This window comes from Lampetra fluviatilis, chromosome 20 (genome assembly GCF_964198595.1).
Source record: "Lampetra fluviatilis chromosome 20, kcLamFluv1.1, whole genome shotgun sequence".
NCBI lineage: Eukaryota > Metazoa > Chordata > Hyperoartia > Petromyzontiformes > Petromyzontidae > Lampetra > Lampetra fluviatilis.
In genome coordinates, this window is record NC_136294.1 from 7,126,379 (window position 1) to 7,149,423 (window position 23,045).

The 23,045-nt window shown below is 43.1% G+C and overlaps 1 protein-coding gene across 3 annotated transcripts in view; it reads right to left on the reverse strand.

The window, feature by feature from the left end:
• Positions 1–1,502: 1,502 nt before the first annotated feature.
• The window catches only part of LOC144937916 (LIM domain transcription factor LMO4.1-like), a 36,909-nt gene continuing 15,366 nt past the window's right edge, over positions 1,503–23,045 (reverse strand). The window contains exons 1-5 of one of the 3 annotated variants that reach the window (XM_078865521.1): positions 17,719–18,337; positions 14,401–14,639; positions 8,892–8,988; positions 7,671–7,859; positions 1,503–3,750 (exon numbers count right to left, since the gene is read on the reverse strand). In XM_078865521.1, the coding sequence (XP_078721647.1) occupies positions 3,742–3,750; positions 7,671–7,859; positions 8,892–8,988; positions 14,401–14,621 (516 nt within the window). In that variant the 5' untranslated portion in view covers positions 14,622–14,639; positions 17,719–18,337 and the 3' untranslated portion in view covers positions 1,503–3,741. Of the gene's footprint in view, positions 3,751–7,670; positions 7,860–8,891; positions 8,989–14,400; positions 14,643–17,718; positions 18,338–23,045 lie in introns of those variants that run through there. The other 2 variants (XM_078865520.1, XM_078865522.1) reach the window with 2 other exon arrangements.

Genomic DNA, 23,045 nt, shown 5'->3' on the forward strand with positions numbered 1-23,045 from the left:
AACAGATTACCATTGCACACAGCACCTGCACACACACACACTTTTTTAATTTCTCGCAAGCTAATACGTTTTGTGTACACTTACATGCGGTGTGCACAACCTCATTTAATGAGTTGGCATCACACCAGTTCATTTAAAACCCTTTAAGCTCCACAAGTTATTAGTGAGGACGCCAGGCATTGCCACGGTCACACCGCCAATCAGAAGCGGCGACTACACCTGCACCAATATTGGCTTAAGAGGATTTTTCATTTGTTAAAACATTATAAAAACGTACGGCCCAGTTTTATTTTAATTAATTTCCAATGAGCACCATTACAGTTGTGCAGTGAATGTCTTCACATACGACAGGTATAGGTTGGTCGTTGTGCCTTTTTACGTCATTAAAAATAATATTGGCCCTTGCTAGAGGTCTAAAGGTTTTCGAGTCCTTAATAATCACTTTAAAATGAAGTACGTTATCATTGCCAATGTATGACATTCGAGATGAATGCAATCGAATTGCAATTTATTAAAACAAATGCAATAGATGAATGCAATAGCATAATGCACACTTAATAATTTTAGTGCATGCCAGATAACTAGGACACAAAATACAATTCCGTCGAGCACAATTCATCCCTTTGTTATTACCTTTATTAATATTGCCAATGCTAAAGGTGTAATGTGGACAAAAAGCGAATGGAAATATCCATGCCATTATCGTTCCATAGCATCAACCTCGCGCGTGATTCGTTTACGCAAAAAAAAACCCGTCTATTTTGTGTTTACCGGTTGAGTGTTTGGAACCAGAATATGAATATCGGGCATTGTAGGGATTGGTGGTGGGTGGGGGGGAAGAGGCAAGGGATCTGGGCGAGTGAAGGTGCGTAATTAGCAGTGTGCGTGGTGGAGACGCAACCAGCACGGCAGCGCTAAGCGTGGGCGAGAGTAGAGACAGCTCATAGCACAGAGAGCTCTACCTGGCCTTGAACTGCATCAAGGCCCTCCGCATGCCGTATCGCTTATAGGGGTTGTTTGACCATTCTTGCTCAGCGTAGGTCGATTAAAAATTACTCAGAAGCGGTTCAGTTATCTCTCGCCACTGATAACCTACACATTGCTGGGATGTGAAGGAGTTCCTTTGAAAATGTATGCTATTGTTGAAATATTAATATCTTAGGAGGCCAAAGGCATAAACAGTTGTGTGAATGTAGATATTAACGCCTCTCTTGTCAGGTGATTTACTGACATTCAAATGGCAAATTGTGAAAACTTGGGAGAGATGTAGCTGACATTCGAGAAGTCCAGCATAACTGAAAAACAACCAGCAGTCGCACCTTCATTTTAATGGACATCTTGGCACTGGGAGGTTCCTCTAAGTGCCGATTCCCAACTGCAATTCTAATTTACAAATGGAGAACACTTACCTAAATTGAAATATAATCATAAGCTTAAGAGTGCTACAAAATAGATGGCGTGGTCTATGGGTGCACCTGCAAAAGAATGCACTGAAGACATCACCGCATCGACCTTTTATTTGAACATAAAATGAAAAATGTCACTTCCATATAAAATGTTTATCACATTATGCTTTACTTTTTGTAATATGTAGCAAAATATAAATATTTTTTCATTTGGCTTGACCTTTAAGGTCTGTGGTGGTATCTGTATTTAATTACATGGCTTGCAACAAACCAACATTTCCTGCATCTGTAATAGGCAATTTATCTTAACATGTTTCTAATTACGTTATGTCAATTTTATGTAATGCATATTGAATATCTATCCGAACGTGTCCATCTTATCTGCAGTGACACATGACCTTATGTTGACACCAGGACCGCACAGTAAATTAAGTATCACATCTCAGTTGTGCATCAGTGGAATAATTTAAAGGCCCACAGATTGCGCACAATTCTTAAAGGGCAAGAAATATTTTTAGCAATATTTGTTGTTTTTGGCATTGATGTGCAATTAAAACACATACAATCTTGCACAGTACGCCAGTCTAAATACAGAAATGAATATTGTATTGCAGTACAGTATTTTGAACTATTACCAGCAATGCTGCCAAGATTCAATCCGAATCGAGGAAGCAGAGGACAATTCCCCAAAGGCAGAGAAGCCGTAAATGCCCTCATCAGCCCCTTAACGGTCCCTTTACAAGGTTTAAAACCGCTAGGAACAAGACACGGCTAAAGGCCCACAAGGAGGTCAAGATACCGATGATGTCTAACCTTGCAATCAGGAATCTGGAATTCTGCTAAATCTCACGAGGCAAGAATTGCCACACAAAAACCCACACGCCGTTGTGCAACAGCAGGTGATCTAAACCTCAACAAGTCCGCTGGGCTCCGGCGTGATGATATTACCGATTTAATGAATTGATGCTGCAAATGGCTGTTGGAATTGAAATGTGAAGCTTAGTCACGTTGTTAAACACACCAACACATCAAAGCGCGAGCACAGCGGATATGCGTTTCCTTTTCTGTCACTAACACGATGGATTATTAGGTATGAAAGCAAGTATGAAATGTCAATTTGTGTGCGTGGGTGTATGGTATTTTTTTTTGTATCTGTTGCAATGATTTAATTATATTGTGCAGCCTTAAGCATGCTTATTTTTTGGCTGTAATATATTGAAAAAACATTTTTTTTAATCTAGAGCACAACATGATGCCAAACTTTTAACATATTAGCATATAGCCTTTGTGTTGTGACGATGTAGCCAAATTATTAACCATCACCTGCCGACAGGCTATAAAGCACTCAATTTTAATTATGGCAATTGCGTTATGCAACACCTGCATAAGATATACTGCGACACGTTTTAAGTGCTTCCAAGTATGCGAGCGATGACAATGTTCTAAAACAAAGACAGCAACGCGTGTTTAATATAATACAAATCCCTTTATTTCATTGTTATCTAAACAATTCCAAATAAGATTCTGTACATAACAAAAAAAGCAATGTACAATTAAGGAAACTGACAGGGCAACCACAACAGGGTTTATTTTTTTCTCTGTGCCAGTCAACGTGCGATAGATACACCCAATGGACCCAAACCAATGCCAGGGGGCTTTCTAAGGCTAGGGTTTAAACGATGGCACAGCAACGGAAAAAGGTTACTTAATATTTACAGATAAAATTACCAAAACGGGCATAATCACAGACCCATCACATGCCGTGGAAAATAAAGACTTGATCATTAAAAAGCAAAGTATGCGCAGCTGGACTAGGAAGATAATAGTGCAGAAGTGTGAAAATTAATAAGGCTTATTGTACCCAGTAATGTCAAATGCATTATGTGGTTATTATGATATATTCTCCGCCTACTGTATCTTAATGAACTAATTATGCCATAGATGCAAGGATAGATAATTACTCCGATAAACTTTTGATTAGCATGGAGTCACGGATGAAGAATAGTCATTAGGTGTGTTAATTAACATTCACTCTGCTAATTAGCAAATTAACATTCAAGCGGCTAATTAGCTCTGGATACAGGACATTGGGTGGATTGGCTGCGGGGCCTCATTAAGCGGTTACCCCAGCCCTGTCCCTCCCCGACAATGGAAACATTCAGGCATGGGTAATTAGCAGGCAGTAATGGGAAACCCACACAGGACAAACAACTCTGCCCCCCTTTCCCCCCCCCACCATCCCCAACAACTCTGTACAACTGCGGCGTCGGGGCGTGTGATAGGTTCAGCCATCTGCAGGCAAAATCAAGGCACCGAGTCTCAGGCTCCCATCTCTTCAACACACCTGAAACAAGATGGTTTGATACAAAGAAACGAATAAGTGCAAAGAAAACCATTTGCCAGGCATTCTGTACAAAGGAGGAAAAAAAAAACACAAGCACAATTCTGCTTCACGATTTGCTTTGTGGGGCACAGGCCACATGCATGCAGGCACGCACTGCGATGTTTAGGTTTTTAGTCAATGTAGCGTTCCTTTTATTTATTTCCCTTTCTTTTTTTTTGTTCTAAACCCTCTTTTAAATCTCAAAAGCCTGCTTGCATCATATTGGTTTAGCTGTAACCACTTAAGCAACCAGCAAATTCGCCTTTGGCGACTCGCTTATTTTCCACGGGATTTATCCAATCCCAACCCAAATGGAGCAATATGCATCCAAAGAAAGGGGTTTACTGTTTTCCCCCAATTGAATGTTTTGTTCATTAAAGCACAGGGGGTTGAACAGTGGGGTCTGTGTGCATGCATCTGCCAGATGTTGGGGCTGAATTGCCCTCTGTTTAGCTCCACACAAAAGCAATGCTTCCTACACTGTGCACACTGCGAGGCAAAGCACCTATCACTTAAATAATTCTTCTATCCGGTCTCCCAACTCGTTTTAAGCCATACGAGAAGTTAACTTTTTTGTTGTTTCAACTTTAAGATTACTAAAAAAAAAAGACCCCACCACTCACACATGCTGCAATCGCTTTTTACAGAACTCTTGTCATTTGCAGAAAACTCCAATAAGGCACGTGCAAACTACAACTTCTAAGCGTCGCTACGGCATGTGGTTCAGATTGTTATGCATTTACTTTTAAAAGTGTTTCTTTAAAACATCGATTTACGTCAGACATGAAGCCAAATATTTTTTTTTCTATCAAATCTGTCTCAAAGGTTAAATGCAAACATTACAACATTCTCAAAATGTGACCGTGTTTAATAAGTATCTATGACGTGTTTCTCAACTTTAAAAACTTTCCTGCTTCAGTTACATGGAAATATTACACCACACTTGAAATTTTTTATTCGTGGAGGGGTAAAACGAGAAGATTGTGGAGAATTTAAAAATAAATTGTCACTACACATGTACCTGCCTCAACGTAGAGAACGCTGCCAGTATACACGTGTTGCATTGCTCAATCGTGTATAATGAATCAATAAATATACCTCTGACACTTCCATGGGTTGCTTATGCAGATTGATGTGATATAAATGACTATGCTTTGATTGACCAATAAAACCTAATTTATTGCACTATAAAAAAATATCATAGCAATGATACACCATAACTACAATGCGCATTTAATATTTATTTTCTTTAGATTTTTTTAGTTTTAAATTTGCAAAACGCCACAAACCCCCATATCTGCATTGTGCGGCTGAGCCAATGTTTAGTTTAAAAACTGCCCCTGGTCAACTCATCAATTATGTACAATGGGCTGAAACAGTAGAAAGCTTAACCACATGTGGGTCACAACATCAAAGAGAGCAAAAAAGCCTTCTCAAATCGTAACAGGCTCGGTCACATGTGTATCTTCAAGATATCCTGGGGTTTTTTTCCCACTCGTTTGGAGTTTGTTGACAAATGCGACCTTATGGTTCCTCCAAACTGACATGTGGAGATATGATCAATCCAGCAAAAGTTAAAGAAATATTACCTCGCGCGCAGTATCTGCAGACATATCTTAGCACTCAGTTTTGTTGTGTGGGATCGCTGGGTTCTAACAATGTGAAGTTTCAGATGCCTATTTTGGGTTATATGTAAATTGGCTGATACACTATACATATAATCAGAGACTTTGGGAATCGTATTTTAATGTCTCGGGTTTTCCTAGCTCAAGGTGTTGTCGCAGAAGTAAAATATAATGTTCAACCGCAGGGGATGTATGGCACGCACCACACTGAAATTTCAAGCATGAAATTATTTTGAAAGCTCACAATGATTGGTTCCGTAATAACTTAAGCACGCTGATGAAGTCGTACGTTTACATCTACTACGTTAATATATTTGAATCAATTATCACGTGAACAATCGTCTCATCAGCCTGTCTGCGCAAAAACCCACACACGCTACCTGAGCGGTTGTATCAATTACTATAAATGTGCGTGAACAATTCGCAACACTAAATCACTTTTTAACTCACACCCACGGTAGGCATAGATGACACGCTACAAATCAAAACTCGCCAACGCACAGACCTAATTATCCCACTCAAGAGTTTCATAACTACACACTGCAAACCAAGACGCCATCGAGTAGTGAGTAATGCGGCCCTTGACTTTGCGAGGCACTATCCTTAATATGGATTCGCAAAGATGCTTTCAGGTAGGGAATGTTACCAAGCTTTCAAAAGCCATGTGAAATAGGACATAAAATTACAAGGTTGGATTAGGAGCAATGCTTATGATAATGCAGACGTCCGACTGTCAACCGATGATGGATGTTGAGGTCAGTGTTTGCGGCATAACGGAAGTGGGGGGTACTACGCTTAAAAAATTGCTTGTCCTGACGATAATAAAAAGGTAGTAAAAAAAAGTGGGACTTATGAAACCATGTTAATCAGAGCGGCTACAATGCAGCTACACGTTAGTGCTGGACAGCTTCATTTAAAATGGGGCGAAGTTGGCACCAAGAGATCGTGCAGAGCATGTAGACATTGTTTACCCAATTGCTGAAATTAAAACCCCATGATGCATGGCTGTGACAATGACATGTGCTGTGAAATGCAAAGGAGAGGGTGCAAATGTAAAACAAGAGACTCCTTTTATTCTGTCAAGAAATATACAATTTTACTTTTTTTTACAGTGAGTCGCCAAGCAGACGTTTTCATAAAATCCGACTAAAATATTTTCCAAGACGTTTTTAGTTGATCAAACACAATGCCCACGCCTAAGGATTTATGATAATGTCTTCCTCTTACTCTAAATGGTCTCGCAACACAATATTCCCACGCTAAAGTATGTGCAACAGTTGAATGAGTCCTGCAAATACTATTGGGTGGCAAATAAATTCAATATGCCCATTACATTTTAATTAGCCCTATGCAAATTGCTTAAGAGTTTGATTTAGTGCTTTGCTGCAGGCCACAAATTTACGCAAGGATAAACTCCAGGCTCTATTCGTGTCATTGGAAATTTCCCATTCCATTTTAACTCTTACCATTCGCCTATCTTTGCGCACAGCAGTGAGATATACGTGTATAAACCTCAATGATGTATTATGTAGCAAGTGCTAAATTGACTAGACCGCCGAAGACAGATTATGTTTGTAATACATAGGGAATTGGTGTTTGGGGCCGACTAGGATTTCACATTGCACACATATATATGGACAAATACCATAGCCCACTTGTGTATCCACCGATTAAAGCTTTACTTGCCAAAAAAGTACACATTAGTGGTATAATCTCCATGGGAAACTAATGAAGCTCCAGACCATGACCTTTAAAGTCACACACAGAAACTCTTAAATCCACCGCTATTGATTTTCTTTGGATAAAAACTTTCAACCAATTTTCTCTGGAAAACACTCCAATGTCCTTTTTACGTGCTGCTACAGTCAGGTTCAGAGCCAGATTCTTGTTTGGCAGACGAAAAAATTAGTTTTAAAAAAAGTGTGTTTTTTTCAAATTTCTCGACCACTGTAAAATCATATCATCGTGTCATGGGGTTTTACGACATCCCAGAATGATACAAGGGCACTGTGTGTATATAACCTTCTTGTTATAAAACTGCAGAACTGAGGGGGGGGGCGCATTCTCCAATTTAAAAAGGGCATAGGTTACGGTTAAATGTAGGCGAAGACATTGTCAGCTGTCCAAATTAAGGTGAGGAAGCACAGGTAGTAAATGAGGGGATGAGAACCTCACCTTTTCAGGGTTAAGCCCATGGGGTTAATCATGAGGGTAAGGGGGGCATCAGTGTCTTAAGTGGAAGTGGTGGGGGCTCACCTTTTGATCCGCAAGCGTGTGTGGTGCCAGTGGGTGGCTGGGCAGGCTGCCGTCACCCAGGGTGCCCCTGTGGGCGGTGAGTGGGCCTGGGCCCGCCGGTCGGTCATGCTCGCAGAACAAGCTGCCGTTAACATAGTGGAACCGATCGCCCGGAACCAGCCGGGTCCGGCACGTGGCACAGGCAAAACACTGCGCAGGAGAAAAAAACAAAAACCCACGCACGCGCACAAGCGCGCACACACACACACAGAAGGGGAGGAATTTAGGCAACAGGAAATGTGTCCGTCAACAACATCGGTTTTTAAAACACCCTCCTCCACCACATTGCACTCCCAACAAACACCACAAAACTGCACTCTACCACCCATGTGGACCTTTCATGACCCCGATCCCCTCTGCTCCCCACACCCCACAACCTCACCACTTCACTCCGCAGGCTTGTCGATTGACACGATGGAAAAATCGCAGTGATGATCCAAACCGCTGTCTTTAACCACGAGGTTACATCTAACGTTAAAAAAGCTACGAGGATGACCAGCAAGAGAATTTAACATTTAAGTATTATGTGGAAGTAAAAAAACGCTACAACAATGATTTTATATTGCAATGTTTATTTGCTATGTTAAGTTTAGCAGTCCAAGCCAACAGACTTTGCCAAGACCCCGTGGAGATTGATCTAATTTTTCAATTTAAAATGTCCTGTTTGTAAAGCGTACGGCTCGGGGATGAATAGCAATCCGGCACTAAATTATCCGCAAAACGTGGAAAGCTTTTCATAGAATTTAAATTGCCCTATTGCCTCGTTATAACCGTTTTACTCTGCCACAAGATGCGCTTTAAACATGTGTTGTATGCCTCCACCCGTGTTGCCGAGCAACTGCCAAGCATCCGGAGGTCAGTGCCAATATGGGAAAATGTGATTACGACTTCATTGTTAAATTCTCATTACCTCCACTTCCTATCTGGTCCAAAGAAAATGTATAACGGTAATAAAGTACATGAAATGTAATGAACCATTTCAGACTGTTGAAGCTATTTGCAGCTACAAACGTGCCAGTAGTATAAGATGGCTGGAGTACACAATGCGTGGGCACACTAACAAGGAATGACACAAGCCGATTCTCGTCCCCCTACCTCACTCGCTCCTACTCCCCTCCGCTGCCCGAGCGCACTGGCAATAGAATGAAATCACTGAAATTGATATCCGACGGCAGTGCTCACCTTGAGATGGTAGACGTTGCCCTGCGTCTTCATGACCAGCTCGCTGGCTGGGATAGACTGGCCACAAGCGTTGCAGGCTCCACTGCTTCCAAACATCCTGAAAAACAGCGATTTTGAACAGGGTCACCAACGGCACAACTTGCTTGTACGTGCAAAGTCACGTTTCAAATTAATAAATAATTTACATCCCTCTTGTAATCCACTGCTACATGGAGGCCTTGCGAAGCAAAACGACGTGTCACGAGAACCCCAAGCTGCAACCCAAACACTCGTGTTGTGTGCGAGCACCTGGCATGCTTTTAAAAGTATGCGTGCCAAAATCTAAAATAGCGCACGCGTGTAATTGCGAGCAAACGGTTTAACCCACAAAGAGAGTCCAACTTGTATTCTACCAATTTTATTGCTCATTTCGATGCCAACAAATAATCAAGCGATCGTATTGACAATGCTAAACGTCAACCTTTAAAAGAAATAAAGCAAAGACACAAACACGTATTTGGTGAAAGAGAATTAAGGCATTTGTAAAGCAGGAAGATTTCTCAAACAATATCGTGCTCGTGTGCGTTTTGCCTTGCCGCGTTGTTTTATATATTTTAATGCAAGATGCGCTTCCGCGTTAAACGAGTCCACTCCGAAATATAAACACACGTCCAAATTGCACTTTAATAAGTGACCTGCAATTGCGAGCATTAGTTAGCAATGTATGCAGTTTAAATTTTAAAAGGGTGAGCTGCGGGGTGATTAATGTGCATTACATTTTTCAAAAAAAAATTCTAGTTAATTTTGCCTGAAATTGTAAACCAACGAACATGGATCATTTACCTCGAATTGAAAGCTGCATTCAAGATATATATCAGTCCCTTCTTGGGTTTTATTTAACTGAGAATGAATTATAAAAAAAAACATCCCCAGGGCTTTCTTTGTCCACATTTCCCATGAACCGCCAATCAGAGCTAATGGCATTATCTTATCGGCATAACACCATGTAACTTAATTACCTTTCGCCATAAGAAGGCACATGTATACATGCCGTTATCCCACTACAGCCGTTTATCTTTAGGTTTAAATTCATGTGCTGCAAACTTAACCATCTTACGTTTAAAATACTAACTCTGTTTACACGTTTCACATTGCGGCGTTGAATACGCAAGATGCCATAGTTTTTAGAAACTATAATTAATTTCAAAAAATTAGCAAGCATATATGTTTTACCAATTAAAATAATAAGAGCAAATATAACGCCGTTTTTCGTTTGCATTGACTTTAGTATAGCAGGTAAACAGGCCCGTTTGGCTGCAGGCGCATTTTTAGCAATTACTTTTAATAAGCAGTGGCGAGACAACAGAATTTATCAACCGCCACACAGACAGACCACACATTGTTATGTAAATAAATAGTGGGAACACTTCCCCCCCCTCCCACCATTCTAGCCACTTCATACTAATTATCGACGGACAAAGATTCAGCTGGTGGTTTATTTTATTCTGTGCCACGAGACACTTCGAAAAATGACCGTTCCACAGAACTGTTTTTAATGTTTTTATCATGCACTTCATTCAATCATCTCTTTACAACTAGATGCATCCATCTAGATGGGGATCAGACTTAATCCAGCCAGGATTCGGAAAAGAATTACGGGCACAGGGGTGAAGGACACGCTTATCGCAGCCGCTACGCACCGGTGCATTCACGCTCCCTCCCTGCCCCGTCACAGTGTTCTGTTGGCTATAGATTTCTGCGACTGTGTGTGGAATATCGGCGACAGATTTTCACTCAAAACACCCGAACAACCAACCGCGCAATGCCAAAGCAAGGCTCGCAAAGCGACACACGGACAGGACGCAAATGGCATCAAACGATCTCCAAATTGACGACGCCTTTTGACCTCGGGGTGTTTAAAATTACAGGAGATTTCAGACGTCCAGAGAAGAATAATAATCATAATAATGTTCAATGACAAAAGGGCTACCTGAGTATAGGCCATAGTAAAAACCTATAAAAGGATATTAAATAATAATGCTGTAAATTGATGTACTTGACATACAATATTATACACATTGGCATATTTTGTTTAAATATTCATTACTTTTTAATTAGTTAAGAGCTAAATGCAAACCCGCTTTAATATTTTCTTCCGAAAGCCATTATTACAGTCGCCAGCTGTGTGCGCTCATGATAAAGTTGCTTTATTACTCGGAGTGGCTGCCTATTGTACTTTATATTGCACGAGGCCTAGTGGGCCCCGTCCTTCCTATTTATCTCTGGCTCCAGACTGCCCGTGTGGCTGGGCACTCCCCTACCCCCCACACCCCCTCAAGGCATGGGGCTGATCTTATCTGCCTAGACGCTTCACTGCTTATTACATCATAAATCACTTACCTGTAAACAGGCCACTTGTCGCCTCCAGCCTAATTTTTCAATTATACCACTGCTGACTTTGCGGTGACTACTGATTTATTAACTCCGCACAAGGGATACCACATACGGTGGCGGTTCATTGCTTTGGCGGTCCATTGCCCTCAATCCCCGCTCACCCCACCACCGTGTCCCTCCTCCACTTCCAATACTGTACATGTCCTACGCGAACACAATTAATTTTCGTAAACATTTTTTTATTTGCTATTAATAAAATGAAAAATAACACCACTAAATAGCAACCGTGCCTATTAGTCCAATATGCCTTCTTGGTGATCTATTTTTTTCAGGCACACGGTTATACCAGACTTAATAACATGCCAATTCAAGTCAGTCATGCGTGGATTAAATGAATAAAAGAAACCCAGATTTTGTGAGTCACGTGAACGGCTTAATAACGTTCTAAAATTAAAATGAATGTTTTCCATAAAATGGCATTAAATTTTGTACCATAAATTCAGCACCCTGTACTGGTGGATGAAAATAATGTCTCCTATCGCAGCCTAACATTTAATGCAATTCCACTAGCACAAGATAACAATGAGATTAAAAGATGCAAGGGCTTCGTAATTAATTTAGAAAATCATTATAGGCTTTACATACAACACGAACCGATTACTTTACGAGAGATTAGGCTGCATTTTGAATGGCTGTACACCTGCTCAGCATAATGCCTTGAAATGCCTTGACCTGATGGTTAACAAAACACTGGTGATGGACGATAGATATGTGGATACAAGTCCCCTCTCTCGGACGATCCATCAACCTCAGCCACTGTATATCCAGAGCAGGTGAGCCGTGCTCCTACTTCATCTGATGGGATCTTTATTTTTTCATTACGTAATCCCAAGAGTAAAGCCTTTGGCTCAATTTTACCATGTCCGTTTATCAGTGTGGTCATCTCCTATTCTAAATTTCCCATTAAAACCCAAAGGCACCGCGGAGTTGGATTACTGCTTGTGGTTTTATATCTCAATGATTGAATTACCCCTAAACAAAGCCCAACGAGAAACTTTGAGCTACCCTACTGCTCCATTTCCATTTAATATTGAAATTGCTTGACCACCTGCATCAAGAGATTCCAGTGCCTACAAAAAAAATTCATTACCAGTTCAACAATTATCAAACGAGTGAATTGGAGCACTATATATGTGCTTCAGCAACAGTCAAAACTTGTATATTTTTCCAGGTTGCTATGGCCAGAAGGCTTATGACTGAAAACTTTAATATATATTGGACCCTGATGCAGGTGTGCTGGCAACGCGCTAAGAAGTTTACAAATGACTGTACAGTAGTTGGCAGCAGTCACACTCACACATTTTTATTTTTGTTAACTTCCTGCCACCAGTTTTATTAAACTCCGCTGCATATAACCAGTGTCATTCAAAGTTACAATATAAGGAATTATTTACAGGACTATTAAACACCTTTTCCCAAGATGTCGTGTGTCGAATGTTTCAGTAATATCTTAAGTGGTAAAATACGGCTAAGTTTCTACACAAGCTCTTGTTGTACACTGTGCATCTTGTGCACATAAGCCAGCAAATGTACCAATGTTTAGCTTTTGCAGCTGCCTTGGTCCAAATCAATCCCTATAATAAATGGAAGTATTATACAATTATTAAAATTAATGTTTATTATTAAATACATCAGTCGACAACTATTTACATAACACTCTTAATGCATCCAGATTATGCAAACATATGTTTATTTCCAATTCCAGATTGAGCGTATTTTGTTTGTCCACCTCCGATTAGCACGGTTGGCTACATTCCGTGCGAAAGTTCAACATATATATCTCAACATACAATACACACATACAGACCAGGATGAGTCGTATGTAAGAGTGACCTGGGGCATTAGTCTGCCGGTGATTGCCATGTATAATCTCAATTGAATAATTGGCGGCTAACATTCAAAGGAGGCGAATTTGGACCCTGATGCCAGCACACAATGGCCTACTCTTGCGAATGACGTCAGGAAAGCCTTAATGTTCACTGTGAAGCAGAGGGCACGTAAATGTATGGTTAATGCACACCACCAGCAATAATAAGGGCGGCTGCTTGATTCGAACCGTGAACCTCTGCAACTAGCAGCGAATGTGCTACCGGCTGGGCCATGTCAAAGTCTACGTACTTCTCGATAATAATGTTTTTGTTATATATACGCAGCTTATACTTAAAGTACACAATCTGATTTCTTGCCGAAACCTCACTTTGAAAGGAGAAATATGTACAAGTGCAATAGTATAAATGTAACATTTCCACCGTGAGAAAATACATTTTTTTAAATATCTGCCTTACCATACACCGAGAATTAGGTTTGCCTCTAATGTACGAGGGATCAATTAAAGAGACAATAAATTGTTCCTTGATTGCTTTACTACACCAGGAGAGTGCAGACTCTCCCCAGGTCATAAGTATTACTACCTTTAGCCAACATTTTATGGACAAGAAGCCTGACTACAAAAAAATACTGTGCATTAGAATACTTCATCACGGTATTTGTTTGCAACTGCAAGAACGTAAAAGGCTTATCATGCATGTTCTTTACATTGTGCTAGTGTCACTGCTGGCAAGACGGCCTCTGCAACTTGACTGCAAACACTTAGTCCACTCAGTGTTGTTCAGGGTGGTATACCCACACCTCAAACCAATCAACAATTAACCTACACAACTGCATGTTACCCATGCTTTGCAGATTGAGAATCCAGTAAATATTGAAAAGAAAAGTTGCTAGAAGATTACAAACTGGATTTAAGTAATGTGGCTTATGGGCCCACAAGTTCAGAATGTTTGGCCTCTACAAAACCACATTGGCTGTGCAAGGTGCACTTCATAAATATATTGACCAATAAACTTTTCGTGTGGTCTTATCTCATCAGAAAAAACTGACTTTGGCTCTCTGAGCCGCAGGCATTTTCCAGACTTAAGAATGTGAGTGTGTGTGTGCTTGCGAGAGATGGACTTAAGCGGCAGCAAAACAATGTTGAGTTGAATGTTTTATTAAAGGTGCACATTTAAGTGGCACGTATGACATCCCATTGTAAACACGGAGCGACAGCTCTCCTGCGCGCGGGTTATAAACCACCAACCTGATGTAGTCGTCGCGACACAGGATCATGCCCTGACGGGTGTAGCACGACGTGCCCAGGTCTCCAAGCTGCGCCTGGCAGCAAGAGCACTTGAGGCAGCGGCTGTGCCAGTAACAATCCATTGAGTAGAGCAGGAACCGGTCAGCAATTTTCCCACCGCAGCCGGCACACCGCTTGGGGGGCCCGGTGGCCTGCGGCTCGGGGCACTGGCTGTTCACCATCCCGAGCAGGAGTGGACACTTCTGGAGGAGCCCACCACCATGCACACACACACACACATGGGACGACAACAGAGCAGGATGATGGGCGCGGAAAAGGAGTTTATGTGGGGTCGGTGTTGGTGGGAGTGAAGGTGGATGGAAGAGTGGGCGGTTGAGTGGTTCAATGGGCAGGAAGGAGGAGAGGGGGTTGGAGAAGATGATAGGGGAGTTGGGGAAGAGTGGAGAGGTGTGTGTGTGGTCAGGGATGGGTGGAGGCAAAGTTGCGATGGTGGAATTTGGTGGATCCAAGTATATTTATATTTTTTTATTTTACCAGCTAAGGCCCACACGGAGCTGTATAGTGCTTTTTCAGAAGCGACCTGTGGCTTATCATGTAGAAATGTACATCAGCCAAATACTCCAAAAACATGTTTCTAAATGTGGAGGGGAAAACCGGAGGACCCACATAAAAAATATACGCGACCACGGGAAGAACATGCTAACGACAAATATAGAGGCGTCAGGGTCGGGATCGAACCCACGACCTCCTGCGTACCAGGCGAGGTAGTTAACGTCTCGCCACCGAGGGAAATTAAACAGAGACATTCAAGGGAGTGCGTGGGTTTGAGTGAATGACACTGCTAAATTTCAAGCGCATGACACACAATACTGTTTACATAACACCGCGTGTATTTACGCACAATATATATGTATATACGCGAACGTACTACAAAATCCATCATGGATTCGCAAACAGGTGTCAACCCATTGAGATGTAATTGGGGGGAAAAAATCTCTTTCGCAAGTTGACACCTTGAACAAAATTATATTCTGGTGCAAGAGCGCTGTAGGCACCGCACGTTCCGCACACCGACGCGAACGCGAGATTCAGCCCAAACACAACAGCTGTCATTCACGCCTAAATCAATGGGTATTCAATGACGCCAACATCAAACTCTCCAACTACAAAGGTGAACACATGCAGAGAAGACTCCCCTCCCCCCCCCACTAAGCTAAACTAGCGCACGCACTCGCCCACAAGCACGCTGCTGCTCCAACGACAGTACCAGCAGCACACACACACAGCATTGCCACCTATTCAATGTAGGGGGTGTCCTTTAATTACTTTGGTAATTACTATACACCAAGGCCACATTCCTACTCTATTCACAAAGTAGGAGGAGTCTTTCCTGTACACTTACACACGAAGACCACGTTACCACTGTTCCCAACGAACGAGTGTTTACTGTTATACCACACATTACGACTATTCAATCTTCACTACTGTACAGTCACACATTAAGTAGATCACATCTCCACCCTAGTGAACGTAGGGTGTGGGGGGAGGGTCTGTTAATAACTATACAATTCTACTTTTTAGACAGCCCCGGAAGAGCAGCCTCACTCAAACCCAAACAGCCTCCACCAAATCCCAAACCCAAAAGCCAAGCATACCAGCAGCATTTAATTGCAATCCATTAATGATTGCTTGTTGGTTGGAACAAAAGTTCCCCCGTACAGCAATGAACAGACTGTTGGGGGCAGGTGCTGTTTAGAGCGAGGCACCTTGGAACACACAAGGACGGCCCGTATAGCCTTGAAGAGAACGTTTGGGGGGCAAATGTTGTTAGTAGTCCGCCACCACATACAACAGCTCTCACCAGTACCCCACCACAACAGACACACACTAGCCAACTAGTACTACCCCACCACAACAGACACACACACTAGCCAACTAGTACCACCCCACCACAACACACACGACTCCCAACCAGCGCCCCACCACAACACACACACACGCACTAGCCAACTAGTACTACCCCACCAGAACAGACACACACACACCGCAACGAGTACCCCACCATAACACACAAGCCCCAACCAGAACCACAGCATAGAGACACACACAACCAGCGACCCACCACACCACAACACAAACTAGCCCCAACCAGCACCACACCACAACAGAGACACACAGCCAGCGACCCACCACACCACAACACAAACTAGCCCCAACCAGCGCCCCACCACAACACAAACTAGCCCCAACCAGCACCACACCACAACAGAGACACACAGCCAGCGACCCACCACACCACAACACAAACTAGCCCCAACCAGCGCCCCACCACAACACAAACTAGCCCCAACCAGCACCACACCACCACAACAGAGACAACACAAACCACCACCACACCACTGACATACACTAGCACCCAACCAGCAGCACGTCTCAAGCACAACAACAAAAACACGTTTGGGCCCCTCACCCCACTCCACCCACCCACCCCATCCTTCCTTGCTCAAGAGATGACTAACAACCCCGAGCCAGCAGCAGCAGCAAGTAGCACGGAGGCTTTAAAGACGTCAGCAATTAGTGCCGTTGTGTTGTGCGCACCTTTTAATGAGCGTCTGCCCGCCCGGCCCTCTCGCACCGCCACAGAGCGTCGAGTAATCGCTCAGCCACGAGTAATTGGATGCACATTCCTAACAAATTGAAGCAATCAAATAAGCTCGCAAAAAAAGGGGGGGGCGGGCCGGTGATTTATAGATTTAATTCTTCCGTGGAACTAAACAGATATATACACGGGGTTGGTTCCCATAACCTACAAATACACCACCACCACCCACATCTCCCACCATGGTTTTAAAAGTAGCAACACACGCGCACTACAGGCATACGCACTCTGCTGCTGTTACGATTCTGATATTTGTGGGAAAACATCTGATGTATATAAAGCCACGGTAGTGAGATTGTGGTCATTAAAACCCAAAGCACAGGCCAACTGTATGCAAGTTGTTGCTTGCGCACCTTCGACGGAGGAGGAGGAAGCAGAGCAAAAGTGCACGAACCATCTCTCTCTCTCTCTGCCTAAGCACTCTCGTAATTGTTAGCAGCAAAGACCCTCTTCGCCATTGACGTGTGGAGCTCGTGAACATATCTCGTGGTTACTGCTGCTGCTGCTATGATTGGTGTGCCAACACAACACGACAACGAGGAGCGGGAAAACGAAGGCGGCACACGTGAGGAGGGGGCAATGGAGAGAAGGTTATAAAGTTACAAGCCATGCACGCAACAATCCCGAAGGTGGATGGGGGGGGGGTAAAAACAACTCACATGTTGGATCTGTGCTCCCGTAACTCTTAGACGATCAGCAGCAGCAGCAATCGGCAGCAGTTTCCTTTCAGTCGCCGCTTATGCAGTAGGAGACACGGGGCCGCTGCTTCGTCAGACAACACGCTTCGTGTTTGGCCAGCCGACTACAGCAGACGGCCAAAGGAAATCCAGATTTTGTGATAAATGGGTATTGTACCATCTATAGATCTCGTCGCTCGCTCCCCTAAATCAAGATTCAACCGTTCGCGGCTACGCTATACCACCCCACACACCACCCCACACCCCCCCCGTGAGGTACAGTCGTCGTAATTGCTATCGGCGATTCAATAGTTCCCTCTGCGGCGCTCTGAAAACTGACAAACCCCTCTCAAATCCGGGGGGGTGGTTGATAAGGGGAAGGGGGGGGTTGGGTGCTAAATCGCAAGTTGTTTTCTTTCCACGTTTCTCCAATAACAACAGCAACGGCAGCAGCAAGGCTTTAAGCGACTATGAGGGAGGGCGAGCGCTTCGGTAAGACCGCGTGGTCGGCTAAAGCGCGGGTTGAGGAGGAGGAGGCTTGCACCGCACTGCTGCTGCTACTACTGCCACCACTGCTGCTGCTGCCACTGCCGCACGCACCTTTCCCTTCCCGCGCTATTTAAGGCGTTACGTCATCGCCACGGCGGGTTGGGCGGGGCGAATCTGGCCACGCCCCCACACACGTCCACCCGCCCCCGTCAGAGGGGGAGGGGGAGGGAGGCCGGCGGCCAATCGCATCGCGTGAACGGCGACAGGGGGCGTGGTCTCAAGGTAAAAGCCAATCGGCTGCGTCCGTTTGACGCGGAGGCGGCGGAGCATCAACGCCCACCTCTGGTTGTAGAAGGCGGAGCGGGAAGTAGACTGGGGGGGGGGGCGTGTGGGGGGGGGTGGGAACCCCTTCTCCCTACCCCCCACCCTCCATTCATTCATTCACTCATTACAGGTGACAGCTCTCAAAATAAACAAGAACGGCCATAGGAGCGAGGAGACGAGATAACAGTTAATTAACTGTCAATGACTCTTTTCATTCGCCTGACGTTGACGCGGATATTAGGCGATTAAAACAACAAACATATTTTTTTCGAATGTTGAGCGTCGCACGTGTCGGCGGTGGGTTTTGTGTGTGAGATATTTATTTTGATTGAATCGACTGTATTTGGCGATGAGATTCATCGCTCGAGAAGCGATTGCACATTGCAGCTGGGCAAGAGCTTTGTCGGCTTGCACCTTGTGTCAAGTTGTTGGCGGCGGTGTGATAAGCCACGCAGTCTCCACGTGTCACCTACCAACGTTTGCAAAGTGCTGATGACTGCGGCAATACACGGCATACTAATTGCCCCCTTCGCGCAGCGAGCGGCGTGTATTGAATTCTAATATGCACGTATACGTTAACACGAAGTAATAACACGGCTTTATGGCCACACTATGGCTGTAAGTGGGATCCATAGACCGTAAACTAAAAAAAAGCGATCTCGCTCGCCACGTGAAAGGGGGAAGTTGTTGCTGCACTTTGTGGATGGACTGCTGCTGCTGCTGCTCGCACAACAACCGCATGCCCTGGCTGGAGATGTTGGGACACCATCGCCCTCTAATGATGAAACCTACCATTGCATCTTCATTGTAGCTTCAACACGAAGAATAGTCATCACGACAACGATGAATGATGGAATTGTATTTTATCACCGTCATCGCCCCAGTGCTTTGCAAAGGACAAAGTGCAATGTAACATGTTTGTGATGCACATTTAATTTTGTATTGAACTTGACGTCGCTTTATTAGTGATTCGTCTTGCATCAATGCAACAATCGCAAGTAATGACATTCATTTTGCATTGTTGGCCGAAGATGCAATGGGGGAGAGGCCGAACACATCTGTTATTGCTTAAACCTGACTTTTTATTCTTGTGTCGATGGTTAGTTATAAATCATTTGTCACGCGTAACATTCCACTCCTTCATAATTATATACGAAGATCATTGGGGACAGAATAGTGATCAAATTAGAGACAAAGCAATCACCGAAGTGAGCAGAGTTTCAGAACGCTTTCTCTACCAGTGACCACATACATGCTATTTATCATATTCTGGAAAAAATACCAATGCATTTTAATTACTGACTTAAAACTTTCGTGATTCTTACTCTATGCTTCTTTCAGTAAAGTCACGTAGATAGAAAAAAGAATAATAAAAAATTAGCCCGTAAAAACAAAGTTTTTCACTATAAATCCTTTATATGTGTGGCGGCTAGAGCCCTCTCGTCCTCTGGCTTGAGATGGCTGCCACCTATGGGTCAGATGATTGCCTGCCACCATTAAGCAATTGGTAATTAAATATAAAAAAAATTCCTAAAAAGTGTAACGTTATGGAAAAAAATTTCACGAAAATAAATTGTCACGCACAACGAGTCTGTGTGCAAAATGTCAGCTCGATTGGATCACGGGAAGTGGATTAAAAATTTACCGAAAGATTTGCACGGTCATAAGCGCGCAAGCAAGCAAGCAAGTGAACTTAATATAAAGGATTTAAAAATAAAGAGATTAAAAACATCACGACGTTTAAATCGAAACGTCGTGAGATTTTTAATAACTTTTTATATTTGTTTCTATCAACGTGACTTTACTGAAAGAACCATAGAGTATAGATGTAATTACTATTGTGCCTAGCAATGGTAAACTATGCGAAAACATGCGACTCAGTATAAACTGACAGTCATCCAAGCTCTCATAAACCAAGGCCTGAGTAAAAAAATATTTAGAAATAATAAAATACATTTACAAGTACGAAAAAGTCCACACGCAGATTGCTTAAGGCAAGTACCAACATACGTATTAAAGGGGAGTCAGATAAGGTGACATGCTTTGTATGTATGATGAACTTCTTTCACACCGTAAGTAGCCAACCGTGCAAATCGGAGGTGCAGGGGAAGGACAACAAACTCAACACAAAAATACGTTTTGACGAAATTAGTTTTCAATTTAGATTTTAAAGTGCTTTCACCCAAAGTTATTAAAAGACTGAGCATGTTTTCAGAAAATTGGATTGGATAATTTTAAGGCATGAATGCTAATGTGGCAAAACACTAATCATCTTAGATTTGCTGACAACAATCATTATACCATCCATTGGGAATGAACTGCAGAGGAAATTGCAATAACGTTATATAAAAAGGCTGAAAAGTTGGGTACAGGATAACTATGAACAGAACAAAGTTCAAACAAGTTCGCTACAAAATTGAAGATGTCTGTCAGAGGGATACTAAAAGCAAACACGACAGAGTATATGTACCTGGGACAGCTACTGACACCGCACTGGAATCAAACAAATGAAATAGATAAGTGGAGGAGAGCAGGTTGGAGTGCTTTGGAAAGCTGAACTTTATTATGAAAAGTAAGAGGGCAATGTGACGAGAGAAGACAGTTGTGATCAGTGTGTTCTATCTACGATGACATATTGTTCAGAAACACGATCATTAACTGAAAAAATATGGAACAAAACTGACAAATGTACAAAGAGAGCATGGAGAGATGCATGCTTGAAGTGATATTGAGAGACAGAAAGAACACGTGAATCAGAGAACATGCATTGCTTAAAAAAAAGGTATCGTCCAAACTATTAAGTAAGCAGGCTTTGGCATGTCATGTATCGAGATAGGATTATGGACGCTGGTCGAGAATTGTAATGGAGTTGCAGCCAAATAATGGAATGCTTCCGAGATGGATGACCACCATGGGAGATGGAGTGATGAAATCAGTTTCTGTGCAGGAGCTGGGTGGATTATTACATCGCGGGAGGTGGTGGCTTCTTATTGAGACCTCTTTCCAGCAGTGCATTGCCCAAGGCTGATGATGATATAGCATTTTCAGTTTAGCAGCGCACATAAATGTGGTCATGGTAAAGGGACAGCCCTGCAAATGCATTCTCACGCCGCTGCTGGTAAAAGGGCTTCCACAAGAGGGAGCCCTCGAGTGGGTCGAGAGCACCACTCGAGGATATTTGGCCTACTCTTCCACCAAGGTCAGACGTAAGAGTACCCACACTTGACCCTGCTCCAACAACCTTCCAATCAACTAACTGTCCAGAACTAAGTAGCGTAAACCGCACAACTGTAATTGCAACCCAATTCGTGTCTCACTGTTGCTTTAGTTTGGCAATACAAAGCTGATTTTTTTTCCAAAACAATCATTCGTACAAATCACAAGAATGGAGATTTGTTTTTTTTTAAGTACACCAGCACAAGCAGACCTGAACACAGGTGTTTATCTTTTACGCAAAATTTCACCTCGCTTACTGTACGCTTTAAGCCGTTGCATGCACGAGAGATTTCCCCCCCCACCCCACACTCAAACAGATAATAGGTCTCTTGTCTGCCAGGCATCTCCTTTGGTGTCATGCAAAAGCACTTTGGGGATTAAAGTAGAGATAAAACACAACCCTCCTTCTTTTGCTCAGTGGGACGGGAGCGGAATTCCGGATGATGAGTGTAAATGGAACGAAATGGAACGGATGGATTGTGAGACGGGTTATCTTCATCTGGTCCGGGGTGACGGCTGGCATCACAAGCCACCGTGACAATGGTCTCTGTCGCAAGTCGTGTAAGTGGCTCGCTTCTTTATGTGGTTATGTGAAGAGTTGACAGAGCTAGTAGAGGAGTGGGGGGGCTGGTGATCATTTTATATAGATTGACTGAGTGCATGACATCTGTTGATCTAAGCTCAATCACTGTTTTTTTCAATTGTCAACACGGATGCTCGGCTTATCATTGGTCACAAATTACAACCATGCCCCTGCTTATAGTACTCTTCCATTTACCCCTTTCACTGGTGCCTTAACTCATCAGATTTCTGCAAGCGCACATACGCTCGCTATAAATAGCATAAGCGGAGCATCCCTAATGTATGCTAACAGCCATAGTGTACACAACCAGGTTTAAAAGATCTGGCCCATCTCAGGGAGAACATATCAAGTTCCGTTGGCAGGAGTGGGCCTGTTGCTCAATGCACGGTGGTGACTCATGGCTTGGAACAGCTTCACCATGTGCTTGTGGTCATTTCAAGGGTGTTCTGTAACCCCCCCAGGTGTGTGAGGTGTACGTTACACGGGTCCCAGAGGTTGGCTTGGAGACTTTTGCTACAAAACTCTCTGTGTGTAAGATATATAGCCACGTACTCTGAGTTTCCCTTTCATGTATTTAATTGTATACAGTCTGTGTAAGCTGGCGCATTGATAATTATAATAATTAATATTCATCATCTGTTCTGTATTCAGCTGAGTCCAGTAATACTGTGCTCGCCACGACAGATCGATATAATAA